Raw genomic sequence first — 25,432 nt, 5'->3', positions numbered from 1 at the left:
GATATTTAGTCTCTTGTAATCTTTACAAAAGTACTTACATTGTGAGTCAGAGAATTGTGGAATATGATTTTAGTTTCTCATTGTCTTTTATTTCTTTTAAGGATTTCCTGTCAAGGGTGTATTACATGTATGCCAGATTTGTAACAAATAAGTTGTTTATTAAGAAACTAATTATAGTATAATTGTCTTATTAAAGTAAAATGTATGTGTATCATAAGTACAAATCATAAGCTTACTTCAGGATTTTTCACAGTGTGAATACCTCTGCTGTGGTTTGAATGCTGTTGTCTCCTTAAAATGTGTGAAAGTTGAATCTCCAGTTCAACAGGGTTGAGAGGTGTGTGTTTTTGGGTGGTTGAATGGAATTAGGTACTCTTATAAAAAGACTCAGTGGAGGAAATATTTTACTTTTTATCTTCTACCTTCTGCTATGAAAAGATATATTGCTCTTTTTTTGAAGAGGATACAATATTCAAGGTACAATCTTGAAAACAAAACAGACTTCACTGCTGATGCCTTGGGTTTCACTGCCTCTAGAACTAGTTGAAATAAATTTATATTAATTATAAATTACCCAGCCTCAATCATTTTGTTATATACTCCATCTTCCTTCTTTGAATTTCATTTGCTCTTTTTTAAAACTACATTATGTATATATTTAGGTCATTGAGCTCTAGAATTTTTTTTGTAATGTTTGCAGTTAAGGCCATTAATTTTACTGAACACATATGGTTAGCAACATTCCATAGGTTTTAATGTATCATATTTTTGGATTATGAGTAATATTTATTTCAACAGTTTATGATACATATGTTAATCTCTAACACATCTTTTTAAAAATAGATTCTGTTGAAATTCCAGAACTCACAATCAATACTTAAAAAAATATTACAAAGTTATTTTGAAGTCTAAGTCTTATAACTTTAGTGTGTAGTTCTCTTTTAATGTTGTTTCTAATTTCTAGTTTTTGTTTTACTCTTGATTCTAGGCCTTTGATCTTACCTACTAGTATGCTTAGTAATTTTTGATTAAATGTCAAATGTAGCTGGGCGTGGTGGTGCACACTTGTAATCCCTACACTTGGGAGGCAGAGACAGGAGGATCGCGCAGGTTTGAAGCCAGTCTCGTTGGCTTAAGAGACCCTATTTCCAAGTAAAAATATAAAATAGGTCTGGGAGTGTAGCCCAGAGGTAGAAGGGTTCCATCCCCAGTACCACCACCACCAAAAAAAAAAAGTCAAATGTAACATATACATAGTAGAGATAATTTGAGGCTGCAAATGATGTTTTTTTTGGGAGGTTATTTCCTTTGCTTTTGACTAATATTTAGAGTGGGTATAGATCATCTAAATATTCAGTTCAGAGTTGAACTAATTGGAAGCTAGCTTTCTGTAGTTCACCAAATATATAGCTCCAGACCTATACCTACTCACACAGAATCTAAATCCTGAAGTTTAGATGGTCTAAGAGACAATTATTATGACATAGAAAAATAATTGAGCCCATGATATAGATTGAATCTACTAAGTAGCCCCAGGAACATGTCAAGTCTCTTTTTGTCAGTCAATTGTCTTGCTGCAAGAAAAAACAATTAACTTGCTTCTTGTGTTCAGGTACCATAACCCTTCCATTACACAAAAAGTCTTATTGAATTTTTCAAGCTCTTATTCATCAAATTGTCTATTTTTCTGAATTGTAGATAGAGAGAATGGGTAATGGCAGAAACCCAGGAAGGTGAGGGGACACTTTTTTCCTACCTTAGCAGTTACATTATTACATGTATAGATTAAATGAATAAGTCCATACTCAGCATAAAGAAATTACTAACAGGCTGTTTGATTCAGGCTTCTTAAGTTTCCTTGAAGGCTAAATTTCTACAGCATGTAATTTTCTTCTAACATTCTATCTTAGGCTCTGATCAAGAACCAATCTCAGTAAAACTAAAATATAGGGGATCTATAAAATTTTTCATTTAGACCAAGATGTATTTGAGAATTAAGAGGTACTACTAATAATTATGCTAGAACAATATGATAAATTGAGACTGTTATGAATAAACTTATAATAAGCATGGTAATCCTTCTTTGTTACTAATATTTTCTTCACTGGAAGGATATGATACCAGGGTGACATATAATGACTTTAAATTTACCAGATGATCTTGTTTAGGGAAAAATATAAGCCAGAAATTCCTAAAGGAAGATAAAAAAGTAATCTTAAAAAAAAAAAAAAAAGGAAAAGAGCCGGGAATGGTGGCACACACTTGTAATCCCAGTATTTGGGAGGTTGAGACAGAAGGATTGCAGGTTTCCAGCCAGCCTTAGCCACTTAGTGAGGCCATCTGCAACTTACTGAGACCCTGTTTCCAAATGAAAGAATAAAATAGGTCTGGGGGTATAGCTTTAGAGGTAGAATGACCCTGGGTGATTCAATCCGAGTACCACCACCACTACCAAAAAAAAAAAAAAAAAGGAAAAGACAGGAAAGAACATCAACACATCAATGAGCTATCTTTTTTTCCTAGGAAAGTGGGTACATTTTAGCAGGTGGACATGAGACAGAATGAACTGAGACTAAGTATATATTAGGAAATTAAAGTCATTCTCATATAGAGAAAAAGTGTATAGAATGTGGTAGTAATAGTTTACCTTTGTAAAAAAATGAGAAAATACACTAAAGTATAAATGATTTTGGAATATCACTTATAGTAAGGACGTAGAATTGAATGCAGAATCATCTCCTAGTAAGAAGTATTCAAATGACAAACAGTAAGTTCACTTGCTTACAAATCATGCTTTATTGTAAGCCCAATTATTTTAATGTCATAATAATGGCAAAGAAAAGAAGTAGGGTTTAAATATCTGCCTGGTGCCTGAGGAAGGTGATAGCTTAGATCTACTAACCAGATAATGCTATAGCTCTGATGGCAAAGAGGAATAGGACACAATGTTAATCAAGTGGTTTTAGTAGTGAGTTAATGTTGATTAGCCGTTAGTGTGGTAGGTCTCTAATGTAATGGGTCTCTTGGGCAGACTGCTTTCAGAGAAGTGGGTAGGAGAGTCCAAGACGTTAAGTGGAGAGTGGAAGACTCACTTTCTTAATTAGATATGGTGCTTATCACTTGTGTATGAATAGCTTTCTTATCACACAGAACTAACATCCCATGTAAGTTACTTGTTCCTACAGTCAGTCCACTTGAATAGCTTTATCCACTCAAAACTTGTAGTTTCTTGTCATACAAACTCTGTGGTCACTGGGTTTATAGAAAATCATTCTGAAAGCAAGGAAAGGTAAGAAATTGTCATGGCAGAGGGTGAGATGTATTTCTAAATAATTAGAGCAAAAAATATGGAATAAAAGATTCTGAAAACCTGCACATCTGGATTCACAGAGCTTGTGTTAAAACCTGGCAAAGACAAAAAAAAAAAAAAAAAAAAAAAAGGTCACAGAATTGCTAAGCTAGCCAAAGTATCTTTTAATGATTATAGCTCCACAAGGCAGCCATTTGAAATCTATTTCTCTGAAATCAGGGTCGGCTAAAGGAATTTTTCTTCATTGTGTGTGTTCTTACAGTTGACCCTGAATAATATCCAGGCTGGGTATCCCTTGGAGAAGCAACTAATGACCTATAAGAAAGGAATGTTGAGCTTTATCTTTGGAATTCAATCCAGATGATTTTATTGGGTCATTTTCATCCTGATTTGAAAGCCTTAGAATCTGTTCATGTTTTTATTATCTTTTATTGCTGTTTGTAATTCCCAAGTCTATTCTTTACCTTTTTGTTTAATCTTTATTCTTTTATTATTATTCATAGTTTATTATGTAAACTCAGAATTGGGTTTCCTATTTCATCCATTACTTTTCCCTTTATCAGATATTATTGGTCTTCTTAATAATGATGACTTTCTGTGAGTCAGTGCTTGATGAGCCAAAATTATAGGAGAGATTTTAAACTTTGACTCAGAGAAGAACCATCTCCAAACTCTGTTACTAGGCGTAATTGCTGTTTTGTGACTTCCCATCACACTGTGTATCTTTCATGATATTTATGCTTCTTTCTTGCATTACAACTGTTTCTATATTTTCTTCTTTTCCATTGCTCTGTAAATTTCAGGCGAGTAGACTCTGTCTCCAGTGCCTATGCCCAGACCTTGAACATTGTAGGTACCCATGCATTTTGGAGAATAAAGTGGAGCTGAGAGTGGAATTAGATGAAAGATGAGAAAATTCTGTACAAAGCAGTGTTTTCTAATCTGATTTTATGCCATAATGCGCCTCATCTCTTAGTGGGAAATACAGCATTCCTGGGCATACAGGCATATTAAGGACTCTGAGAAAGTCTGTAGTATAGAAACTTACTTAAATTTATTGAATATGCTCTTCCTCAAAATCATCTCAGAAACACACTTTTGTATCTGGACTCTGCGGTGGGTAGATATACACTTGATTTAAATTTAAAGTTGGACTTAGTGGCTTATGTCAGTTGGAAAATTCCTGGGGAAGCTATAGAGCGTCAGAGACTGGGATGGGAGATTCAGAAATTTCTCCCTCTCTACCTGGTTTCTCTCCTGCTTTTGTTGATTTCCTTTTGGGTGTTGTCTTTTTTTACCTATTCTGGTGAGTCCTGAAACATGCATTTTTAACATGGTAGTAAATAATCCCTGGTGAAAGGAAGAATGATGATTTTTACACATATAAATAGCAATTTTTCCATTGGATTTGGTCTCTGTGTGGGTTGTACACCCACCTTTGAACCAGTCACTCTTGTCAAGAGAGTTTAGTAGGAACGGGCAGTTTTGTCCACTTTTGCAGCCTGGATGGGATGTACAGAACTGACTACTTGAAGAAGAGAGTTAGGAAAGCTTATTGAGAAGGGCAGAAATAATAACCCCCATGTGCTCAACAACTGTTATCCAGCCCTTCTCCTCAAGGCACCCTTGTAGACACTGGAGACATGACACTGAAAAAATGAGGTGGATATTTCTCTCTCAGAAGAGCTTATAATCTAGTGGAGAGGCATCTAATAAAAAAGACAACTAACACCTACACTATGTATAAGTACAAGAAAGTAAATGTGGACAAGAGGAATAAGAAGTGACTGTGGCAGCACAGTTCATAGTAGCCAAATTATGGGACCAACCTCCTGGTCTATCAACATATAAATGGATAAAGAAAATATGGTGTATGGTATACACAATGGAATTTTATCCAGCCATAAAGAACAACAAAAATAATGTAATTTGCAAGAAAATGGACGGAACTAGAAAATATTATGCTAATTGAGATCAGCAGTCTCATAAAGTCAAGGGGAAAATATTTTCTTCTATATAGAAGCTAGAGAGAAAATAGGAAACAGAAGAGATAAATAAGGAGAGACATCAGTAGAATAGCTAGGAGGAGGGATATGGGTATAGTAAAAAAAGAAATGATGTAACAGTTGAACTTAGGCTATGGCCATTCATTAATGCATTATACCAATCTCATGTTTATGTAGGGAGAGGGGTGGGTAGCTCGGGGACCTGAAGACCTGTGCACATAGTGAGGTCTTTGAACCTTACTATGATGTATAATCGCAGTTCTTCAATGGAAGTATATGTTTTAAAAGAGTCTGTAGGGAAATAGTTGAAATTTTAACTAGTGTAAAATAAAAAGAGAGGATTCTGAGAGTGTAGCCCAGTGATAGAATACTTCTGAGGGTTCAATCCCTAGTACCACAAAAAATTGGAGGTGAGGAGGAAATGAAGGTGAACCCCTGAAGGACAGACAGCAGGTGTAAAGATCCTGAGGTGTGTATATCTGGAGTGTCTGGGAGGGCGTGGGGCCAGAGAGGTGGCCAGAAGGAAGACTGGAAAAGACTGGTAGGAAACGAGGCCAGGGAGCTGATGGGCAGCTGGATAATGGTGGAACTGGGGACTGATGTAAAGACCTTGAGTTCATGTAGTTAAATGGCAGCCAGTAGAGCGTTTTGAGCAGGGAGTGGCAGAATCTGATTGCCTGCTCTCTGCATTCCTTGGCCAATAGACTGGGGCAGGGAATAACAGGCGATCCAGGCTGGAACCAATGCTATCATCCCCAGAGTGATCAGAACAGGGCCTGGAGTGGGAGTGTGGCTGTGAAGGTGGCGATTCTGGATAGACTTGAAATGGAGAGCCACTGGACTTGCTGTTAGAATGGACATGGGGTAGGGAAGAAAGAAGATTCTGTCCTGAGCAATGGAAGAAGGGAGTTGCCATTACGAGACAGGGAAGATGGCAGAAAGAGCTGGTGTGGGGAGATTATTAGAAGGGCTTATTTTGGATACATGAAGTTTGAAATGTATATTAGAAAGCCAGGTGGAAGTGTTATAGGTCTGGACTTTAGGGGAAAGATCCTGGCTGAAGATACAAGTTAGTAAGTCTTTGGACTTGATAGACAAGAAAGATCCATCCAAGGACTGAGTTTTGGTGGTACCGCAGGCACTAAAGATTTCCATTTTAGAATATCTATGAGTTCCTCTTAGAATATTAGTATTTCACAAACATATAAAAAGGTAAACTAAAAGAACATGTCGTTACAACTATCTCTCTTCAGGGTGTATAGGACTTATTTTCTTTGACCTTAAAATATTACTTCTAATGTTCCAGAGTGGGAGCAGTCATCTTATTAAAGGAACTATGGTACTAGTAAGACACTTTATGAAATATATAAGCTGTAGGATTCTATACATATTTTTAATTGGGTAGATGCTGTGATTGAGCTTAAAGAAAACCTTTCGCCGGGCATGGTGGCACACGCTTGTAATCCCCACGCTTGGGAGGCGGAGACAGGAGGATTGCACAGGTTCGAAGCCAGGCTTGCTGGCTTAAAAGACCCCGTTTCCAAATAAAAATATAGAAAAATAGGTGTCTGGGATTGTAGCCCCAGAGGTAGAAGGGTTTCTAGGAATCCCAGTACCACCAAAAAAAAAAAAAAAAGAAAAAAAAAAAAACCTTTCAAACTTTTTGAAAGATTTTATGGTCTTTTGACTGACTTTTAGTGTTACAGTGTACATTCCTCTTATTCATGTTATTTATTATAGATGAGTTATGTACAAAGTACCAATTTCATTTATTTAGAATAAACTGCTCTTATCATCATGAAACTCAGGGGTGGTAGGGGGACAATTTATACCTTGGCAAAAGTGTGATTCAGAAATGAGTAATTCCAAAGTTCCCAAGGGAGTAGGCTGAGATGGTAGAGCATCTTATGCTGAGCTCTGAAGGATGTTTAGAAAAGGTAGAAATGGGGAAAGGACAATATATGATAATGAGTGTGAAAATCTAACAGAAGGGGATTATGGTCAGATGGTAAGGAGTCTGCTGGAGAGAATGGGAGGCAAAATTGGGTACTGCACAGATTTGTGTTCCTTGCTGGCAAAGGAGAACTCTCTTTGGAGAGTTGGAGGAATGGTATTTTGTTTGGCCACTGTGCCACAGCCCCCACTCAACTTTGTGTTAAGAACAGTTCATTATTGCAACTTTTTAAGGTGATAACAATTTTGGCAACTTAGTGATTTTGACTCTTTGACTGCTGTTTTCATATTTGGAAATGTAAAGATAATTTTTTTAATATTAGCATTTCTTGGATGACTAATGGTAGAAATCTTGGGAAATACTACTTAGAAGTGGCATATATCAATGATTGATTGATTGGTTGATTTCCACTAAATTCTCAGGACAAAGGTTTGAGCTTTTTGTCTGACATCTTTACTCTTATATGAAGTATTAAATTAAAAGCAAAAATCCTTTAACAGTACTACTGAAGGTGATGGAGTTCTAGGAATTACTCTTCATGTTGCTTATTTTCCCTAATTAAAAACTCTTAAAGCTGAAAATAAAATGATGCTATAAACTTTGTCTTTGTGGGAGAAATTGGGGCATGATTATCACTTCCCATTTCAGAAATATCTCATGACAGAAAATACTAAACTCATTGGTACTTTTGTTTTGAGGGAGTAGGATATTTATATTGGATGATAAGTATGTATTAGAAGTCCTTGTCTTTTGTATGGTCTTAAAAAATTCTTATCTTGATCCTTTGACAATTGCTAAAATGTTTTCCTTGGGTTGTAGGAAGGAATAATGCCTACAAGATAAGCTTTCAAAGTGCATGTGTTAAGCAGCTCTCACTCTCTAAGAAAATCATTTTCCATCTCTCCTCTCTCCTCCATCCCACACGGCTCCCTCCTCCTCACCTTCAGCTCACTTGTGTTTTACTGCAAAAAATGTGAGTCCTCAAATGTCCTCTTTGTCACTACACCTAATCTCTCAAAAACATTCACCTTTGAACCCATTATAGCCTTCCTTCTCTGGAAAGACTGATAAGCTGTGTTCCTATCTAAACCTGGACCTTCTACTTGTGATGTGGCTATGTCCCTTCTCAGTAGTTCAAGGTTGCTTGAACCACTTTTTACTTGAATCTGTCCCTACTACACACATTCCTAAATGGCACCATAGCCCCATTTAAATCCCTGATTTTTATGCTTTTGTCCACTGACCTTCCTACTTCTCATCTTTTCTCAGTAGGAATATTTCTCAAAATAATGATCTCTACTCTCTGTCTCTATGTCTTCACGTCTCATTGTTCACTTGGTACCCTGGTGATGATAACAGTTCTTGTCAAGACTCCCCAGAACTGCCATTTTGCCAAGATCATTGGTCCACTCTTCTCTTCTGATTTGAACTTTCCTTATTTGAGGACACACTTTCCTTTTTGAGTTTTCTCTTTACCTCGCTGTTGGAGAAGTCCTGGGTTTCCTCTCTCTATATTTTGCTGCTCTTTTTTAGTGCCCTCCACAAATGTCTTCTCTTCTTATGAAAGGCAGAATGATGGCCCAGGATAGGGATACAGGAAAGGGTTCTTATCCTTTTTCTGTATCGACATTCACACTGAGAGTTGTATCATCCTGTTCCTGGACTCAAATACTGTTTACCTGGTGGTATCTCCCAGATTAATGTATTTCTGTTCCACCTTTTTACTGGGATTCTTAGTAGACAGTGTCCTCCTAGCCAAAAATTTTAAAATTCCTTTCTGTGGCCTTCAGGGCTCTATGACCTAGTTCCTCTTACCCATGCAGCTTCATTACTGCTTTCTCTTTTTCCTTCCCTCATCCCCACCACACTTCTCATTACTCCCAACATCCTTTCTGTCTCGGAGACTTTGCACCTGCTGTTCTCTTTGCTAGACTGCTGTGTGCCCAACTCTTTGCATGACTTGTATTCCAGGGTCAAGTAGATTTCTGCAGAGACTTTCCCTGTCTGCCTTGCTTTAAAAAAAGAACCTTCTTACCTGTTTTACTTATTTTCTTAGTGCTAATCACTACTTTAAATTATGTCTAATTCTTCCCCATGGGACTATAAGCCTGAGCAGAGCATGGAATTAGTCTGTGTTCCCTGTATCCCACTCATAGTAGACTCTCATTAAATACATTTAGTGAGTAAGTAAATGAATGGAGTTATACTGTACATTGCATTGTTTTGTACATAAACCATGTCATGTCCTCGCTGTTTTTGAATCCAAAGTATAGCTAAATGTTTATTTTAATGGAATGGTTAACATTCTATAAAGTTGCTTTCCAGGGGAAGTTGTATGAGACTCAAATGAAGGGATTGCTACAAGTTCTTCATATCATATCTCCTTGTTTTCCTCTCTGGCTACACATTTCACTTTCTTGTCTTTTCTCATGCAGCTGAAGAACAAGTTCATGAAAAAGCTGCCACGTGATGCCGAAGCATCCAACGTGCTTGTTGGGGAAGTCGACTTCTTGGATACCCCTTTTATCGCATTTGTTCGGTTGCAGCAGGCTGTCATGTTGGGTGCCCTGACTGAGGTCCCCGTGCCCACAAGGTAAGCTGCTCTCCTACCTGCTGGGGTCCAAACTGTGCCTATGGGGATAGAGGGTCACAGAATGACAACACAGCCCATGCACTGGCGAGGTTGCATTTGAAATAATGACCAAGTCTTCTGCATTTTATGCTATCATATTAACTGGCACCTATGTAGTCATAACCGTAGCGATTATAATAACCTATTAGGATAGTTTCTTCTAATGGATTATACTATTTAATCTTTACATCACTATTTTAATATACAAACTAGAGTATTAAAATTTTATAGATGAAGAAACTGTGTCTGAGAGTTCAAATCAGTTGTCCAAAGTGATAGAGTTGGTAAATGGTCATAGTTGCTTTCATTTACTCTGTTTTATCAGAAAGTTCGTAGTAAGTTCATACCCACATATATGTACACACATATTTATAAAATTCTATAAGGTTTATACCTAAATTTGCACCCTTTATAGTTGTCTGTTAGGGCGTAAATTTTCGCTTTAAAAGGAAGCATGTCACTGTTTTAGAGTCATGAGCTCGTTACACTGCATAGAACCTTAGAGGTCATCCTTTTTGTTTCCCTCTGAAGCTGAACTCAGTAGCATTAGAAAGTTTGACTTATGGAGTGCAATTAGTTGAGTAGAAGTTAATGCTTCACATAAACTTGAGTTTAAAGAGAAGCTTGTATCATCAGGTTGACATCAGAAAATTATCATAGGAAAGGATTTTTAGGGGTGCTTTCTGTGGGTCCCAGGACAAGAAGCAGTGACTTTTGCTCCCTCCTGCTTTTTCCCATGTGACAGGAGGGGAGGGTCATGAATCCTCCTCAGGGAGCCCAGCTGGTACTAGCATGATTAACCAACAGTGACAAGAGGCTCAAGGTTGATTTTGAGCTGGGTTAGGAGGAAAATTAGGGGAAACTTTTCTTAAGGCCTCTCAATTCAGGCCTTCCTCCTAATTATACAAATATAATTTTTTCTTTACCTATTTTTGGATTTCCTAGACACTTAAAATAGGAATAATGCATAGGGCAGTCATTGGACAAATAGTTGTGGAAAGATGATGATCGTTGCTTATTCATTTAATGGGATTATCATGATTTGTGTTTTCTGTAACTTAGCTTTCTGCTGGAAAACATTCCAGCAGAGCCTCACAGTTCTGTCTGAGCAATCACCTGGCAAACTGCTGACTCAGGCACTGGCTGAAGTCCAGCTCAGTGCCCCAGTGGCTTTATGTATGTCTCTTTGGACTAACTTTACTGGGGCTTGAAAGAAAAAAAAAATCATGCCAAGAAGTGTTAAAGAAAATTGCTCTTCTCTTTTCATTTTTATTACCATTTTTCTTTAGAAACTACAAATAAAAATATTTAAAAGGCTTTTTATTTAACCACAGTACACACCCACTGAGTAGCAAATCATTACCATTTTTGTATCCCTCTTATCTGTTCCTGTCTGGTTCATTCTTTTCTTTTTCTCCTTCTTCACTGGAGGGAGGGTATTATTAGTTTAGAGGTGAAATACAGCATCATTTGAATTAACAAGCAGAGCCAAGCAATTCAAGGGAATGGAATGTAATTCAATAATATAAAACTATTTCAGGACAATAATCTGAACTATATATCCTTGCATGTTAATGTTTTTCCAGGAAATAGTTTTATCCATTTGCTGTCCTCTGAACCAGTGCACACTCTAATCACTGGGTAGGGAGTCTCATTAGCTTCTTTTGGTTGCAAGTAATGTGAGGCTATTTACAATGGTTGCATCCTGTGAAATCCAATAAAGGAAATCCCACAAGGAACGTGGTCCTCATTGGGAAGGACTGGTTTGCGTTCCACAGTGTGTTTTGAATATGCATGCTGCTCTGTTGTACAGCAGGAAACCTGAGAAGTCTGTTTTTTTTTTTTATACATCTTTTCGTGGTCACTTTTCTTTGAAAGGTTGAGGACAGTTATGCTGTTACTTTTATCCCGATGATGCCTGGTAAACAATATTATTACCACCTGTTTTTTCAGACGCATGTCTCTAACAGCTCTTCTTCCTTGTGTAGAATTCACAAGCTCCTCTTACTCTGTTACTAGTCCATCTGTTGTACACCACTACTTGCAGCTGCATGCCTGTCAGCTGGGTGGGTGGATGTCTGTGTGTGGGTCCTTCTTGCCATTGATGTGAAAGTGCACAGACCCTAACCTTTGGCATTAGGTAGCGGGGAGGGCGTGTTGATTTTCCTCCAATCTTGCAGCCACTTTGTTTGCTGTCATCTTCTGGCTGTTCACAGAGGCAACCTGACATTCATAACTACGAGTTATATATGGGATAAATGTTCTTATTACCATCTTATACTTGAGAGATGGAGGCAAAGGGAAGATTCACCATCAGGGCTGGAAATAGAACTGCAGATTTCTGACTCAGGCCAAATTTTAGGGAGAGCCTGGGGAGATATCTAGGACGGGTTAGAATGAAATGTCTTAGAAATTGCCCATGAAGAATAATGAAAACCCTGGATCAGTTTGTCCTTTTGTGATCTTTGTTTGCACATCTGAGGCCAGTGTTTGTTCAGAAAGCTTTAGTCCTTTCAAATATTACAGTATTTACCTTCTTAGCATTTCTATAAGTTGATATGTATTGTGTGGTGTAAATAATTGCTTGCCTAAGAGAAATAGTTTGTGCTTAATTGTTAAAACCATTAAAGAAGCTATTAGAGGGATTGGGATAAAGGTCCTGCTGGTACATTTCTATCCTGCCCACTAATCTAATTGCTGTCTGCTGTGTAGTGCTCATAACATGGTTGGTTATGACGGGTATGTGGTCCTCATGAATCTGTTGTGGAAGATACAGTTTAGCCACATTTCCAAAGCCACTGAACATGAGTAATGAGTTATTTGATTTTCAGAGAAGGGAGTAAGGATTGGTACATGCTGAGTTTATTCCAGAAATAGCTGTGATGTATCGGGAAAGGGGGGTACACATCCTTTTGGAAAAAAAAATTGAGTGGTTTAGGAAGGCTGGCTCCTTTTCTGATATTGTGTTCTGTTTCTGCCTATAATTATTTTGTGAATGTGAGTATAGGCCATTGGTTCCGGACACGGATCATCTGGTACTTCTTTGTGTTGTGAATGCTGGAGGCATCCTCTCCACGCATAATTAGTTATTTGAAAAAGCTCACAAAAGTAGAAGGGGCCTCACGAAGGTTCTTGAGACAACCAGGCATTATTACAAACTCTAATTCTGACTTATTTCTAGTTATGAGTGAATCAAAGGAACTCGGAAACATAAATTAATTTTTCTTTGAGCTGTCAAGATGGGCTGTGCTTTTCCAGCCACACAAATGTGATGTTTACTCTAATTTGTTAATAAAGAAAGAAGCTTCTGGTTAAAAATAACATCTGTCCATTGACAAAAACCAGCTTGGGTCATGAAAGGGGTTTTCAGTACATTATAAAAGCCGAGTTTGGCAGGATGTACTTCGATCATAAAAGTTGTGTAACAGCTTTTGCTTTTTTGAGGGTGAAAGGGGAGAGAACATGTTTCAGGCAGAGGGAACTTCATTGTGCTGGGTTATTATGATTCTGTTAGAGTCCTCAGGTCTCTCACTCAGATTTTCATAATGCAGGCCAGATTAGAGGCTGCTAAAGGAGCTCTGTTCCATGATGAAATCCTGGGCTTGAAGCTGTTTCCCACGGCATCCGGTGTTCAGATTCCCTTTGTGTTCTTCCTGTCTGGAGTAATATGAAAAGTTTAACTGCTACCATGTTGTTTCTGTTTGGCACTTGGGAATATTTTATTAATAAAGAAATATCTTTAAAAAAACTAAAAATTACTTGGGAAAGAGGACTACTGACTGAATATCAAGGCTATTAAACCAACAGAATTCTTCTATACTGGGTTTATTGTTGAGGTCCATATTATAGACACCCTTGAGCTACCACTTCCACTCATTCTTTGATATTTTATTTAGCAGAGACCAAAGAGTAAATATTTGTATCCTCTGCCAAAATCTGTATTTAAGGACTACTAGTGACTGGAATGTTTTTTCTCTCTAACAAGACTGTTTTGTTTTTGTTTTTTTTCCCATATAGTCAACCTGATGCTTAACTTATGTGTCTGTTGATACATTCCATACTATGTATTTGTAAGCTGTTGTCATGATGGGGGTACTAGAGAGGAGAACAGAGTGGTTCTGGAAATGTTTTAATTATACACTACTAAGAAGTTTAATATTTAGATACTCTGAATTAATAAAAAAAATAGCAGGGATTGGAAATCCATTATTTAAAAATGTACAAGTAAAGGATCCAGATGTCAGATATTTTCTCTTATGGCACTGCACCTGCCCATTTTGCCTAAAACTGCACTACACCCTTATTGTCTTGCTTGACAGCTGGCCATCTGTAGACAGGCAAATAAACTTGGAACGTGTAGCCAGCACTAGTGTTTCTTAGTGGGATTTATATTTTGCTTTAGTGGCAAAATATTTTTTGCATGTGTTGTACTTGACTGTGATCAAGCCCTTCAAAAAAACCCACTTAATTTCCATAAAGTACTGCTCTGTAATGCTGCATGTGGTGGTATAAAATTATATATGAAGTGTTCAGCTTCAAAGGAAAAAAATTCTAATTTCAATTGACCTTCCCTGTTAGAAGAACTAAAATTCAGTTTTAATGATGACTCCATACAGAACAGACTTTGATGCCAACTGATTACATCTGTGGTTCTGTTCCTGTGATAACACTTGAAAGTGAGCATGCCACCTCAGTTCAGAGCTGCTTTCTAGCGAATCAGTGCTGAATGATTTTATGGTTGTACTGGTATAAAATTTGGCCAATCACATTTTTGACACTTTTTTTATACTCTTGATTTTTTATCTCCTTTGGATTGAATTTTATTATGAAAAAAATTATACATGCAGGAGCAAGTTGGAATAGACCTCAACATTTTATAGAGTGTTTGGGATAAAACTCTTTTTAGTTTAAAGTTAAGTATAGAAGTAAATAAGTAAATAAGTAAAAAATTAAATTTGGCAAAGTACTAAGCCATTCTTTTTACCTTAAAATCATGCCTAACTTTTCTTGTCCCAAGTTAAGAATACACAAATTCATATCAGGAATGACCTATGGAAGTTATTGCTGGATAGTGTTTTTCTGTTCAGTCACAACCCTGGCCTGTCAATTGAGTGGGATATTAGGCAGAATTATATGATGAAAAGAACAGGGAAAAAGAAGACCCATCTATCTGAACTCTGTCACTTACTTTTGTTTTTGTTTTTGTTTTTTCTTTTTGTCCTGGGGATTGAACTGTGCAGAGCCTGCACTTGGCCACTGAGCTAGACCCCAGCCCCTGACATTTACTAAGCAGGGATCTCGGGCTCAAGCATCACCTCCTTTGACCTCAGTGTCCTTACCATTAAACAGGGAGCATACACCTGTCCTTTCTGCAGAGGGCCGTACAGAAACTTAAAGAAGGTGATGGATGTGAAGAACTTTGTAGAATTTCAAAAGCTGCATAAGCATACAGGGTCATCCTTCTTATTGCACTCATTATCCCCTTTAGATAAGATAACAGTATCAAGGCAGAGATTTACCCAGTGTCACCTTTTGTATATTTTTTCTTATTCACTTATTTATTGGGTTCCCTCCTCCCTAGTAGGGGCATGCATCTTTGTCTTTGTGATTTATGAGGGATTTCCTCCAACATAAGAAGTGGGAAAAAGTTTATTACTTCATATTTCAGGACCTGTTTGCTCTGGAGCAATAAATTGTATAGTATCAAGAAAACAAATTTTGGAAAGAAAAATGGGAACACCCACAAAAAATGTTAACTGTGTGTGAATGATTATTTATTTTGAATTTCTTTCACATTTTACTTTCCTTACTTTGGCTATCAGCATGTGGCTTGCTCGTAGAGATTTTTTTTCTGACTCACAGTCTGTTTTTTTGCTTTTTTTTTTTTTTTTTGGACTGGGGATCGAACCTAGGGCAGTGCACTTGCCAGGCAAGCACTTTGCCACTGAGCTGCATCCCAGCCCTCCCAGTCACTTCTGAATAAAATTGTTTTTTGGAAGTATGAGAGGATAATTTGTCACTGCCAATATTGAGTAAGGTAAAGTCAGAGAAAGCCAATGCTATACTATGTCTTTCTAATAATTATGTTTAACTAGTTTACTCAAAAGATTCCAAAAGTCAATAGAAAGGGAGAAAGAAGAAAGTTTAAAACAGAAATATGTAATGTCTCATAAAGTACTTAAAGGTGAGCCTTCCTGCTCAGTGGAGGAGTTTCTTGGTTTTCGGGCCTGATTCTTCTTTGCTGAAGAATGATTGATGTTTGATAGTCGTGTGAAAGAGCACTTTTTGTATCGCTAAGACTGTATTTACCTTTGTCTTAAAGATGAATTCTACGCCTAACCATTTTATGAATATGAACTGCGACATTTCTGTTTTGTGACCCTGATGAAATGCATGTTACAGCCTTTGCTTCTTTCTTTTCCATTAGGTTCTTGTTCATTCTCTTAGGTCCGAAGGGGAAAGCCAAGTCCTACCACGAGATTGGCAGAGCCATTGCCACCCTGATGTCTGACGAGGTAGGGAGCCTGGAAGATGCGGTTCTTTGATTGTCCTACTTGTGTTGATTTCATCCTGTGAATTGCATGTCACAATTTATTCGGTTAGCATTATGCGGTTGCCAGGCCTCTTCATAACATGAGGTATTTGTTGTAAATAAACTCATACTCCCCATAGAGTACACTTTTCAAAAAATAAGACATGCATTTTAGTTTTGCATTGGATTCTAAATTCTGTGTTGGAATAAAATCTATTTTAAAGGTAAAACCCTATTTTTTTTAAAACATTTTGAAATTTTTAATATGATTTTTATTGATGCATTGTAGTCACACATCATATTGAAGTTCAGAGTGATAGGAATATTTTTAACAATGTTTTTAATTAGCACACAACTGTGTCGGGCTTGATTGAGCATGCCTGTAATCCCAGTACTCGGGAAGTTTAGGCAGGAGGCTTGGGGCAGGTTTAAGGACAGCAACTGAGCTCTACCCTCAGTAACTTATCAAATCCTTCCGCAACTTAGTGAGACCGTGTTTCAAAATAAAAATTAGAAAATAGGGTGAGGGATACCTTAGAGGGTATATTGCTCCTGAGATCAATCCCCTGTACCAAAAGACAAAAATTGTAAGAGAAAAGAAATTAATACATAATTATACCTGTTTACAGGTTACAGTGTGATATTTCAGTGAAGTTGTATACAATATGTAGTGATCTGAGGTACAGTAGGATAACTATGGTGGACATACTTCAAAATGGCTAGGAAAGAGGATTTTGGATATTTTCAAGAGAAACAAATGATTGGTGTCTGAGGTGATCAATATGTAATTACACGTATCTGATAATTACATATTTTGAATTAAAACTGATGGATGTTAAAGATTCTTTTAAAAGTTCAAGGTTATTAAACTAATTTTGTCTCTTTGATTCTGGGAATACAGATGCCTATGCACTGTATTATTTCAGAAGTGATGTATTTTGTAAAACAGTGCATAATAAAATGGGTAGGGTGTTTTTTTTTTTTTCTTGGGTATCAATAAGTTCGTGTTTTCATGGTTTTCTTACTCTGTGGGAGTCATGACACAAAGACACATGACACCTGTCACTGCAGAGCAGCACGACAGCTCATACATTGCTATATGCATTCTAGGTATGACAAAACTCTGAGTTAGTCTCATGATAAGAGAAGTACTATTGAAAAATAGGTTAATTAACGTCTGCTTCTGTGTTTTCTTTTTTACTCTTTCCCCAAATGTTTCACTTTTGCTTCATTGCTGCTTTGTCACTTTTTCTATGTGTTAGGTGGAAAGCAAGGCGCTTTCCTCCTTTTTATAGATGTGTGGGGATGGCTCAGATGGTTGCTTTCTTAGGTCTTTAAGTGTCGAAATATAGCTCTGTTTTTGTCCCCCTTTTGAAGGAGCATTTATTTCCCTCTTCATTTAATTTTTAAATATTGATAATCTGCTATTTAATTTTTACATATTTATGGTAGATGCATCAGTAGTGGTGATTTAGGCTTCAAACAACCCAGGATTTATTTTTTTCACCCAATGAAAATTTAGGAGGTAGGTAGTTGCTGGAATGGGTCCTGTATCTTCCCCTTTTAGAAGGTGGTGTACAAGTTTCCCTGACAGCCTTGTCCTGTACCTCATTGATGGGAACTGTCAATCTATGTCTGCAGGGTTGGCTGGGAGGTGACTATGACTCTCCAGTCTCAGTAGTGGAGCTGGTGAGAAGAAACGAGGTTGAGGACAGCAGTGTCTAGCATGGAGGATGGGTTGGCACTTTTTATTACCTTTCCTTCAACCTCACTACTCAAATACCATAAAATATTATTTGATGACAGCAGGAGAAGGAGGGAGAGGGAGGAAATGGGCTGGGAATTGTGGAAGGGCTAAACGAGTGATGTGTGCATGTGTGCCTCTCCCCATTAAGATGTATAACTACAATGCACCAATAAAACATTAAAATTTTTTTCCAGAAGAAGAGCTTCTGAAATGTTTGAGAATAGGTAAGGATATAAAATAGGGATTATCTCTTCTGGAAGTGAAAGATTTAGATATACTAAATATGAAATACTTGGATTATGTGCAAAGAACTTTCAGACTATTAGTTCAGAAGAATGGAGTGGTTGACATAAAAGGCCTGGGTCCTTTTGAATGTGTATAAGAGACACAACTTTTGTAGAGTTGGGGGTTTAGATATTCTCTGGCCCAAAGATAGACAAACTATCACTTATTTGAATCCCTTTCCTTTGTGTTTTGCCAATATACCTCAGAATTTTATTTTTTAGTTATTTATTTTTGCAGTACTAGGGATGGAATCCAGGGGCATTCTACCTCCAAGGACCCATAGTCCTGTTTTTATTCTTTATTTTTAAACAGGGTCTCACTGAATTGCAAAGGGCCTCACTAAGTAGCTGAGGCTGTCTGCCAACTGGGATCCTCCTGTCTCAGCCTCTCGAATGCTGGGATTACAAGCTTGTACCACCATGCCCAGCTTGAGTTTTATTTTTTTAATGGGTCACATTATTTGTATATTTGATAACTATGGTGTTTGAGTCTTAACCTGATCTTTACACTAAGCTTGGATTTTTCCCTTTTTAATTATCAGTAGTTGTTTGTCCCTGTAGCTTCTATTTCAGGGAGAGACATATTTTTCCAGGCTATTTTCATCTGGTTTCTGTAGTAACTGTATCTGTAATGATGTATCAAAGGGAGCTAAAAGGCATATTATTTTACAGTATTGATAGAAAAAGAAATACTCAGCTGTTTTCTCATGCCTCTACATATATTATTTGAGATCATAATCTGAAAATATAAATATTTGAAAACGAGCGGAATAGTACAAAATATGATAGCATGGTTACAATGATATTATAGTGGATTATGGATAGCATTATTCAGATTTGTATGGTATGAAGCATTATGAAATATTCGCATGTTGGATCAGCACATCTCTTACTGTTCTTTAGGTGTTCCATGACATTGCTTATAAAGCAAAAGACAGGCATGACCTGATTGCCGGCATTGATGAGTTCCTAGATGAAGTCATTGTTCTTCCACCTGGAGAATGGGACCCAGCGATCAGAATAGAACCCCCTAAAAGCCTTCCGTCATCTGACAAAAGGTAAACTCTGGGGCAGCTGGGGAATTTCAGGTGCTAGGGTACCCTTGAGAAGGAGATTGTGTTTGGAAAAAGGAAGTGGGGTCAAGGCTACTGCCCTAATATTTTTAGGTCTTTATGCATGTAGCACCTCAGATTAATACTTTATGTGCTTTCTTTCATGTGTCATTGACACTGAAAAAACATGTTTTATGTTTTGATGTTCTTTAGAGATTACAAACTAGAGATCTCAGATAATGGTGTCAGAAGGCATCCTTTGGAGAGTTTTGGGGATTCCCTGAACATGTAGAAAGATCAGTTTTTTCAAGATGAGTCCTTGACAGATTATAGTTAAAAGGTAGTTCAGGATAAATCATTTCTTTGAAATTGATTATTTTTCAGGTGAAACAGCTTTCCTCTTATAAAATATGCAATTAGTTCAGTTTTACTATTTATCTAATCATATTGTTTGGCTCTAAGTGTAATACTTTAAGAATTGTCAGATCAGGACAGCAGAAGTAATGTTCTTTCTCCTAAGAGATTCACTCCATCTCTCCATTAGCCAGTGCATGTTTCAGTTAAGAAGGCAATGCATAAAATAAACTAACATCCACTTGGGTCCTATTTTCTTGCTTAGAAAGAACATGTACTCAGGAGGAGAGAATGTCCAGATGAATGGAGACACACCACACGACGGAGGACACGGAGGAGGCGGACATGGGGACTGCGAGGAACTGCAGCGAACCGGACGGTAACTGATGGGTCTTTGCCATTCATGAGAAGGTTTCTTTTAGATCTAAATTTCCCTTCATCTTTCTAAATTTGCTTTCAGCGTTTTGTTCACTGACTTGTTCAGCCAACAAATATTTATAGCACACCTATTAGTCACAGGCACTGGGGAATATAACAGTGAATTAAACAAAACCCCTGCCCTTGTGGATCTTATTGTAGAGATGGGAGTCAAATGAGCAAATGAATAAATGTGGTGACAGGTTAATGTTGGAAAAATGAAGAAGAAATAGCAACTTTTGTGATGGGAGAAGGGTATTGGGTTTTAGGCAGGGTGATAAGTGAAGGCCTTTCAGAGATTGGCAACGTTTGTGGGAAGTGGTGAGGTGAGGGCAGACCATGGGGTGTGGGCAGGAGGGGCGGTAACAGAGTGCTGGGTGCGGTGGCCTCCAGGCCATATGGCGGGTGGAGTGACTGAGAGTGAAGGTCATGGAAGGTGAGTACAGGTAGCCAGAACACTGGCAGTGGACTAGTCTTTCCCACATGGCTTTCATAAGCCCATCTGTCTTCGGATGTCTATGTGAAAGAAAGCAACATTCCAGACATAAATGATCTGCAGACCAGAGTTCTGTCTCCACGGCCTGCAGCTGGGAATTCACGTTTCCCAGATTGCTTCAGTTCATTTCTTTACATGATAGTTCTTCCCTTTTCACTATTAGGCCGTTCATTTCATTTTGGGGTGGCAAATTTTTAAGTAGGATACTCACTTCATGAAGATGTGGCTTTTTAAAAAAACACTGGAGGATTTTCTTTAAGTGTGTCATTTTAATATGCAACTGAATCTTAATGAAATGGCTTCTCCTCATGACCCACTTGGGTTTCCTCTCCCAAGTTAAGAGGAAATGATTTCCCTTCCCATTAGTCTTAAAGTTGAATACAACGCCTCTTCCCCCTCCCCCCTTTTTCTCAACACAGTCAGTCATGCATGGCTTAGTAAAGTGACAAGAGAATTGCATCATTAGGCGATTGTGTTACAGTGGAATCATCATGGGGTGTCCTTACATAAACCTAGATGGTCTAGGTCACTCCACATGGCCTCATGATGCAATCAAGAGAGGAGGTAAGATGAGAAGCACAAGGTTGCTGCCAGTATAACATGGTACACTGCTTTACAGCGATTTCTTCTTTGTTAGTTGAAACTCAACATTCTAAAATAACGATAAAAGTATAGTGTAGCCAATGCATAAACTAGTTAGACAGTCATTGATTACCCTGATCAAGTATTAGGTACTGCATGTAATTGCATGTATTGTGCTTTTATGTGGCTGGTTTATAGGTTTGTAGACACCAGCATCATTACAGAGTAACTCAGTGAACTGGCGAGTATTTACATGGCTAATGAGGTCATGAGTTGATAGGAATTTTTCAGCTACAATATAATTTTATGGGACCACCATTGAACATGTGGTCCATCATTAATCACAATGTCATTCTCTGGTGCATGTTGTAATTCTTCACAAACAATTTACATTAGAAATATCTTTTTTCTTTCTGTTCATATCCCAGGCATTCATCTTGGGGTTTGAGATTTCTAAAAAATTTATACCATAATTTTACTCTACTATATTTCACCTTTTATAGAGGCACTGAATGTCTACAGTGTGCTTGTGCCATGCATGGCCCTTGGATACTAACAAAGCAGCAGTGGGGCATTGAGTGTGTGCTAAGGTCCAACCGCAGCCTAGACAGACAGACAAGGCAGACCAGCCTGATAAAGTTTCCAAGAGTAGAAATCTTGGCATTGAAATTAGGGAGCTGCGGCACTTGGGAGGGGAAGGCCAAGGTGTGGGGTTTGGTTGGGAGGGTGAAGGTACAGATTGATGCACTCTTGAGTAGCTGACCTGCCGTCACTTGGCATGAGCTCAGCTTGCACTGTCTAGCCTCACACACCTGTATGCCTCCCTCCCTGAGTCCCTTCAGGTCTTCCACAAAGTCACCTTCCCAGAGGCCTGTTTTGGTGGCCACCCTATGTAAAATTTCAAATACCTCTTCTTCAGTACTACATAAGGCCCTTTCCCCATTTAATTTTCCCCATGATTTTTAGCACTCTGCATTTTACTTATTTACCTTTTCCTATTGGTTGTCCTAGGTCCATAAAAATTAAACTCCACAAGGGGGAGGCTCAGGTGCCTCTGTTGTTCACTGTTGTATCCCTAGCACCCGGAGGAGTGTAATAGTGTGGGCATACCACAGGCACACACTGAGCATTTGTGGGATGAATGAATGAATGACGGAAGGATGCTATGTCAGGATTATATGGGGTGTTTTATGATTTACTTACATATTTGGATGTTTTCCTTTAGGCAACACAAATTTTTGACTCATCTCTGCAGGTCACATTCATCTGAAGACCAACTGGCTAATCTTTAGGGAAGGTGACACCTAATTTAGAAACTGAAAAAGAGAGATAGAAGGAAATGGATTCCTCCCCAGTTTTCTGGTCTCATGTTAAGTGATTAAATAGTATGATTGGCTTAAGCATTTTAAGAACTTTTATTTTTTTTGCATGTGGTTTAGCGAATTACCTTTTGATGGAATTGATGGTTATTTATTTCATATTTGATAACATGTCTCCCTTCCCAGGTTCTGTGGTGGATTAATTAAGGACATAAAGAGGAAAGCACCATTTTTTGCCAGCGATTTTTATGATGCTTTAAATATTCAGGCTCTTTCAGCCATTCTCTTCATCTATCTGGCCACTGTAACTAATGCCATCACTTTTGGAGGACTGCTTGGGGATGCCACTGACAACATGCAGGTGGGTATGGTTTGGTGAGGACACAAATAGTACGGCGCAGATTGTCTTCCTCACCCCTACGGCTCAGTGAGGAGCAGATGGCCTTTCAGTTACTCAGCGTGATTTTCTTTCTTTTGCTGGATGCTGCATTTTAGTTCGCTTCTGGCTTGCTGCTGTATTTCCAGCATGTTAGTAACTACAAAAATAGCTCGATGAAATCTGACTTGAGTCACAAGTGGGGAGAAGAAGGAGAGGAAATGAGGATCCACAATTCTATTTGGGCAAAAGCATATCAGCTGCTTTAATTTTGTGCAGTGCACAGGGTTTAGATCTTCCACTATGCTCAATGCACGAGCCATTTTCTGTTATAAATGTGGTCATTGCACTCTCTTTGGGAATGCATGATCACCTTGTCCCGTGTCTTACTTTTTTCTTTTGCTTTGTGAATAAGTAGAGTCATTGAACAATGGGGTGCTTTGCTCAAGGCTGGATTTGCCAGGTACCAGTAGATTCAGCCGTATTGACCACATGCCCAGCCTTGGTTCATCTATACCTGGACTTGTCTCTCAACAAGCCGAAATGACTCTGGTGTGGCTTTTGTACCATTAACCATAATCATAAGCACACATTTTTGGTTACTGTGAAGGTGGTGTTTGTCTTCTTTTGCATCAGTAATGCTCCAGTTTAAGTGAAAGAAAGATGCTTTTGATTCTCCTAATCAATCAGAACAATTTGTGCAAAACTTTTAGTTGATCCAGTCATTATAAAAAATAGGGGTGCTAGGTTAATTGCAGAGGAGTAAATAAAGCTGATATTCCTATGAAAATAACCCAGTAGAAGCCCTTTCAAACTTTGCCCTTCCACTTTACAGCTTATTAATGTTTACCCAATGTGACATTCATAAGTGCTGTCAGCTAGCTTATTTACTTTTTTTAAATGCGATTCCCCAAATTATTCTCCTCTCACTTCAGTTTTTGTCCCCAGGTACATTCATGTTCTAGATTTCTTTCTAAATAGAAAAATAAGATGGTGATATAACATTTATGTTGTCCCAAGCAAAAAAGGAGAAACCACTTAAAACAATTGTGTTTTAGTCATGTGCACTTATCTTTTAGCCCTTATCTATTCTGCAGAGCACATCACCCCAGAACGTGGAGACTTTAAACAACTGTTTTATCCTCTTTCATGGTTTGGTAGTTGGTCAGCTCTGCTGAGTGGTCCTCTCTGGTTCTTTTTCAACTTTGCTATTGGAGGCATTTTACTTGCATGCCTAGTGCCTGGCCTGGGGTATATTGAAAAGGCCTGGGGACACTTTGCAGGACTTCTCACACAGTTAGCTTGGGCTTCCTCACAACATGGGGCCATATGAACCTAAGAGCTCATGCTCCATTGGAGAGAGGCAGTTGCTCATCTTTGCGGGTTCCCATATGAACATGTGCCCAAAGTTGCCTTATATTCTGTTTTTTCAAAGAGAAGCTAAAAATTCAGACTCTTAGTGAAAGTAATGGCTTTAAAATATTGACAATTGATAAGCATTTTGAAAATAACATTGTGCTAGCCAAAGAACATGTATCTCTGTATTCCCCACGGGAAACCTGCAGCATGGATTATAGAGTCCACATGTGTGATATACAGGGGTGAAGAACACGAAGAGAGTATTCCCTGCTTCTGACCACCTTTTTCCTCATTTAGAGGACAGGATTGAATAAATGATAACAGTGATTTTAGCGACAATCTTTATAAACTCTATAAACTAAAATATAATAGTGATGTCAGTAATAGAATTTTCATAAACTCTGATCTGTATCCAAGTTGGGCAGCTATTCCTCATCTAGATGACAACATAGTGAACACATGTTCAGATCATTTAAGAGAACATATAGACAAAAAAACAGTGGATAAGCCCCCTGTGGCCAGCACAAAGAAGATAATACAGCCATCCATGTGTTAAGAAAGTAAAAGCAACTGTGTTTTTGACAGGATGGTAAGAACAAACCAATTTTCTCTCCATTAGAATGTATAGAGACCTCCTTTAGTGCAGATAATTTGTGTGTGTATATATGGTGCTGGGGCTTGAACCCAAGAGCAATCTATCTCTGAGCTATACACTAGCCCTATATCCTTTTTTTATTTTGAAACAGGATCTCACTAAGTTGCTGAGGGCCTTGCTAACTTGCTGAGGCTGTCCTTGAACCTGTGATCCTCCTGTCTCAGCCTCCACAGTACTGGGATTATAGGCATGCACCACCATGCCCAGCTTGTGTATAGTTTTTAAACATTTTTTTTTTCACGGACATTTTTCTCATTGAAATGGGGACTGTCCTTATGTGAGTTTATTGTCTTTGGAACTAAATTGCAGTCTTTATACAATCTCGTAAGACTTAGCTTTTGAACGCAGCCACTGAGA

General features: G+C 38.0%; 1 protein-coding gene across 4 annotated transcripts in view; it reads left to right on the top strand.

Moving 5' to 3' along the window:
* Positions 1-25,432, top strand: part of SLC4A4 (solute carrier family 4 member 4) — a gene marked incomplete at both ends in the record, with an annotated part of 292,971 nt that overhangs the window by 172,722 nt on the left and 94,817 nt on the right. For all 4 annotated transcript variants that reach the window (XM_080697460.1, XM_080697459.1, XM_080697457.1 and 1 more), the window contains 5 exons: positions 9,706-9,863; positions 16,330-16,417; positions 19,369-19,523; positions 20,137-20,250; positions 22,872-23,046. In XM_080697460.1, coding sequence (XP_080553586.1) covers positions 9,706-9,863; positions 16,330-16,417; positions 19,369-19,523; positions 20,137-20,250; positions 22,872-23,046 — 690 coding nt within the window. The remainder of the gene's footprint in view (positions 1-9,705; positions 9,864-16,329; positions 16,418-19,368; positions 19,524-20,136; positions 20,251-22,871; positions 23,047-25,432) is intronic.

The sequence above is a fragment of the Muscardinus avellanarius genome, assembly GCF_963383645.1.
Source record: "Muscardinus avellanarius genome assembly, chromosome: 6".
Taxonomy (NCBI): Eukaryota; Metazoa; Chordata; class Mammalia; order Rodentia; family Gliridae; genus Muscardinus; species Muscardinus avellanarius.
Note: the sequence above shows the minus strand (reverse complement) of the source record. Positions and strands in the feature narration are given on the sequence as shown.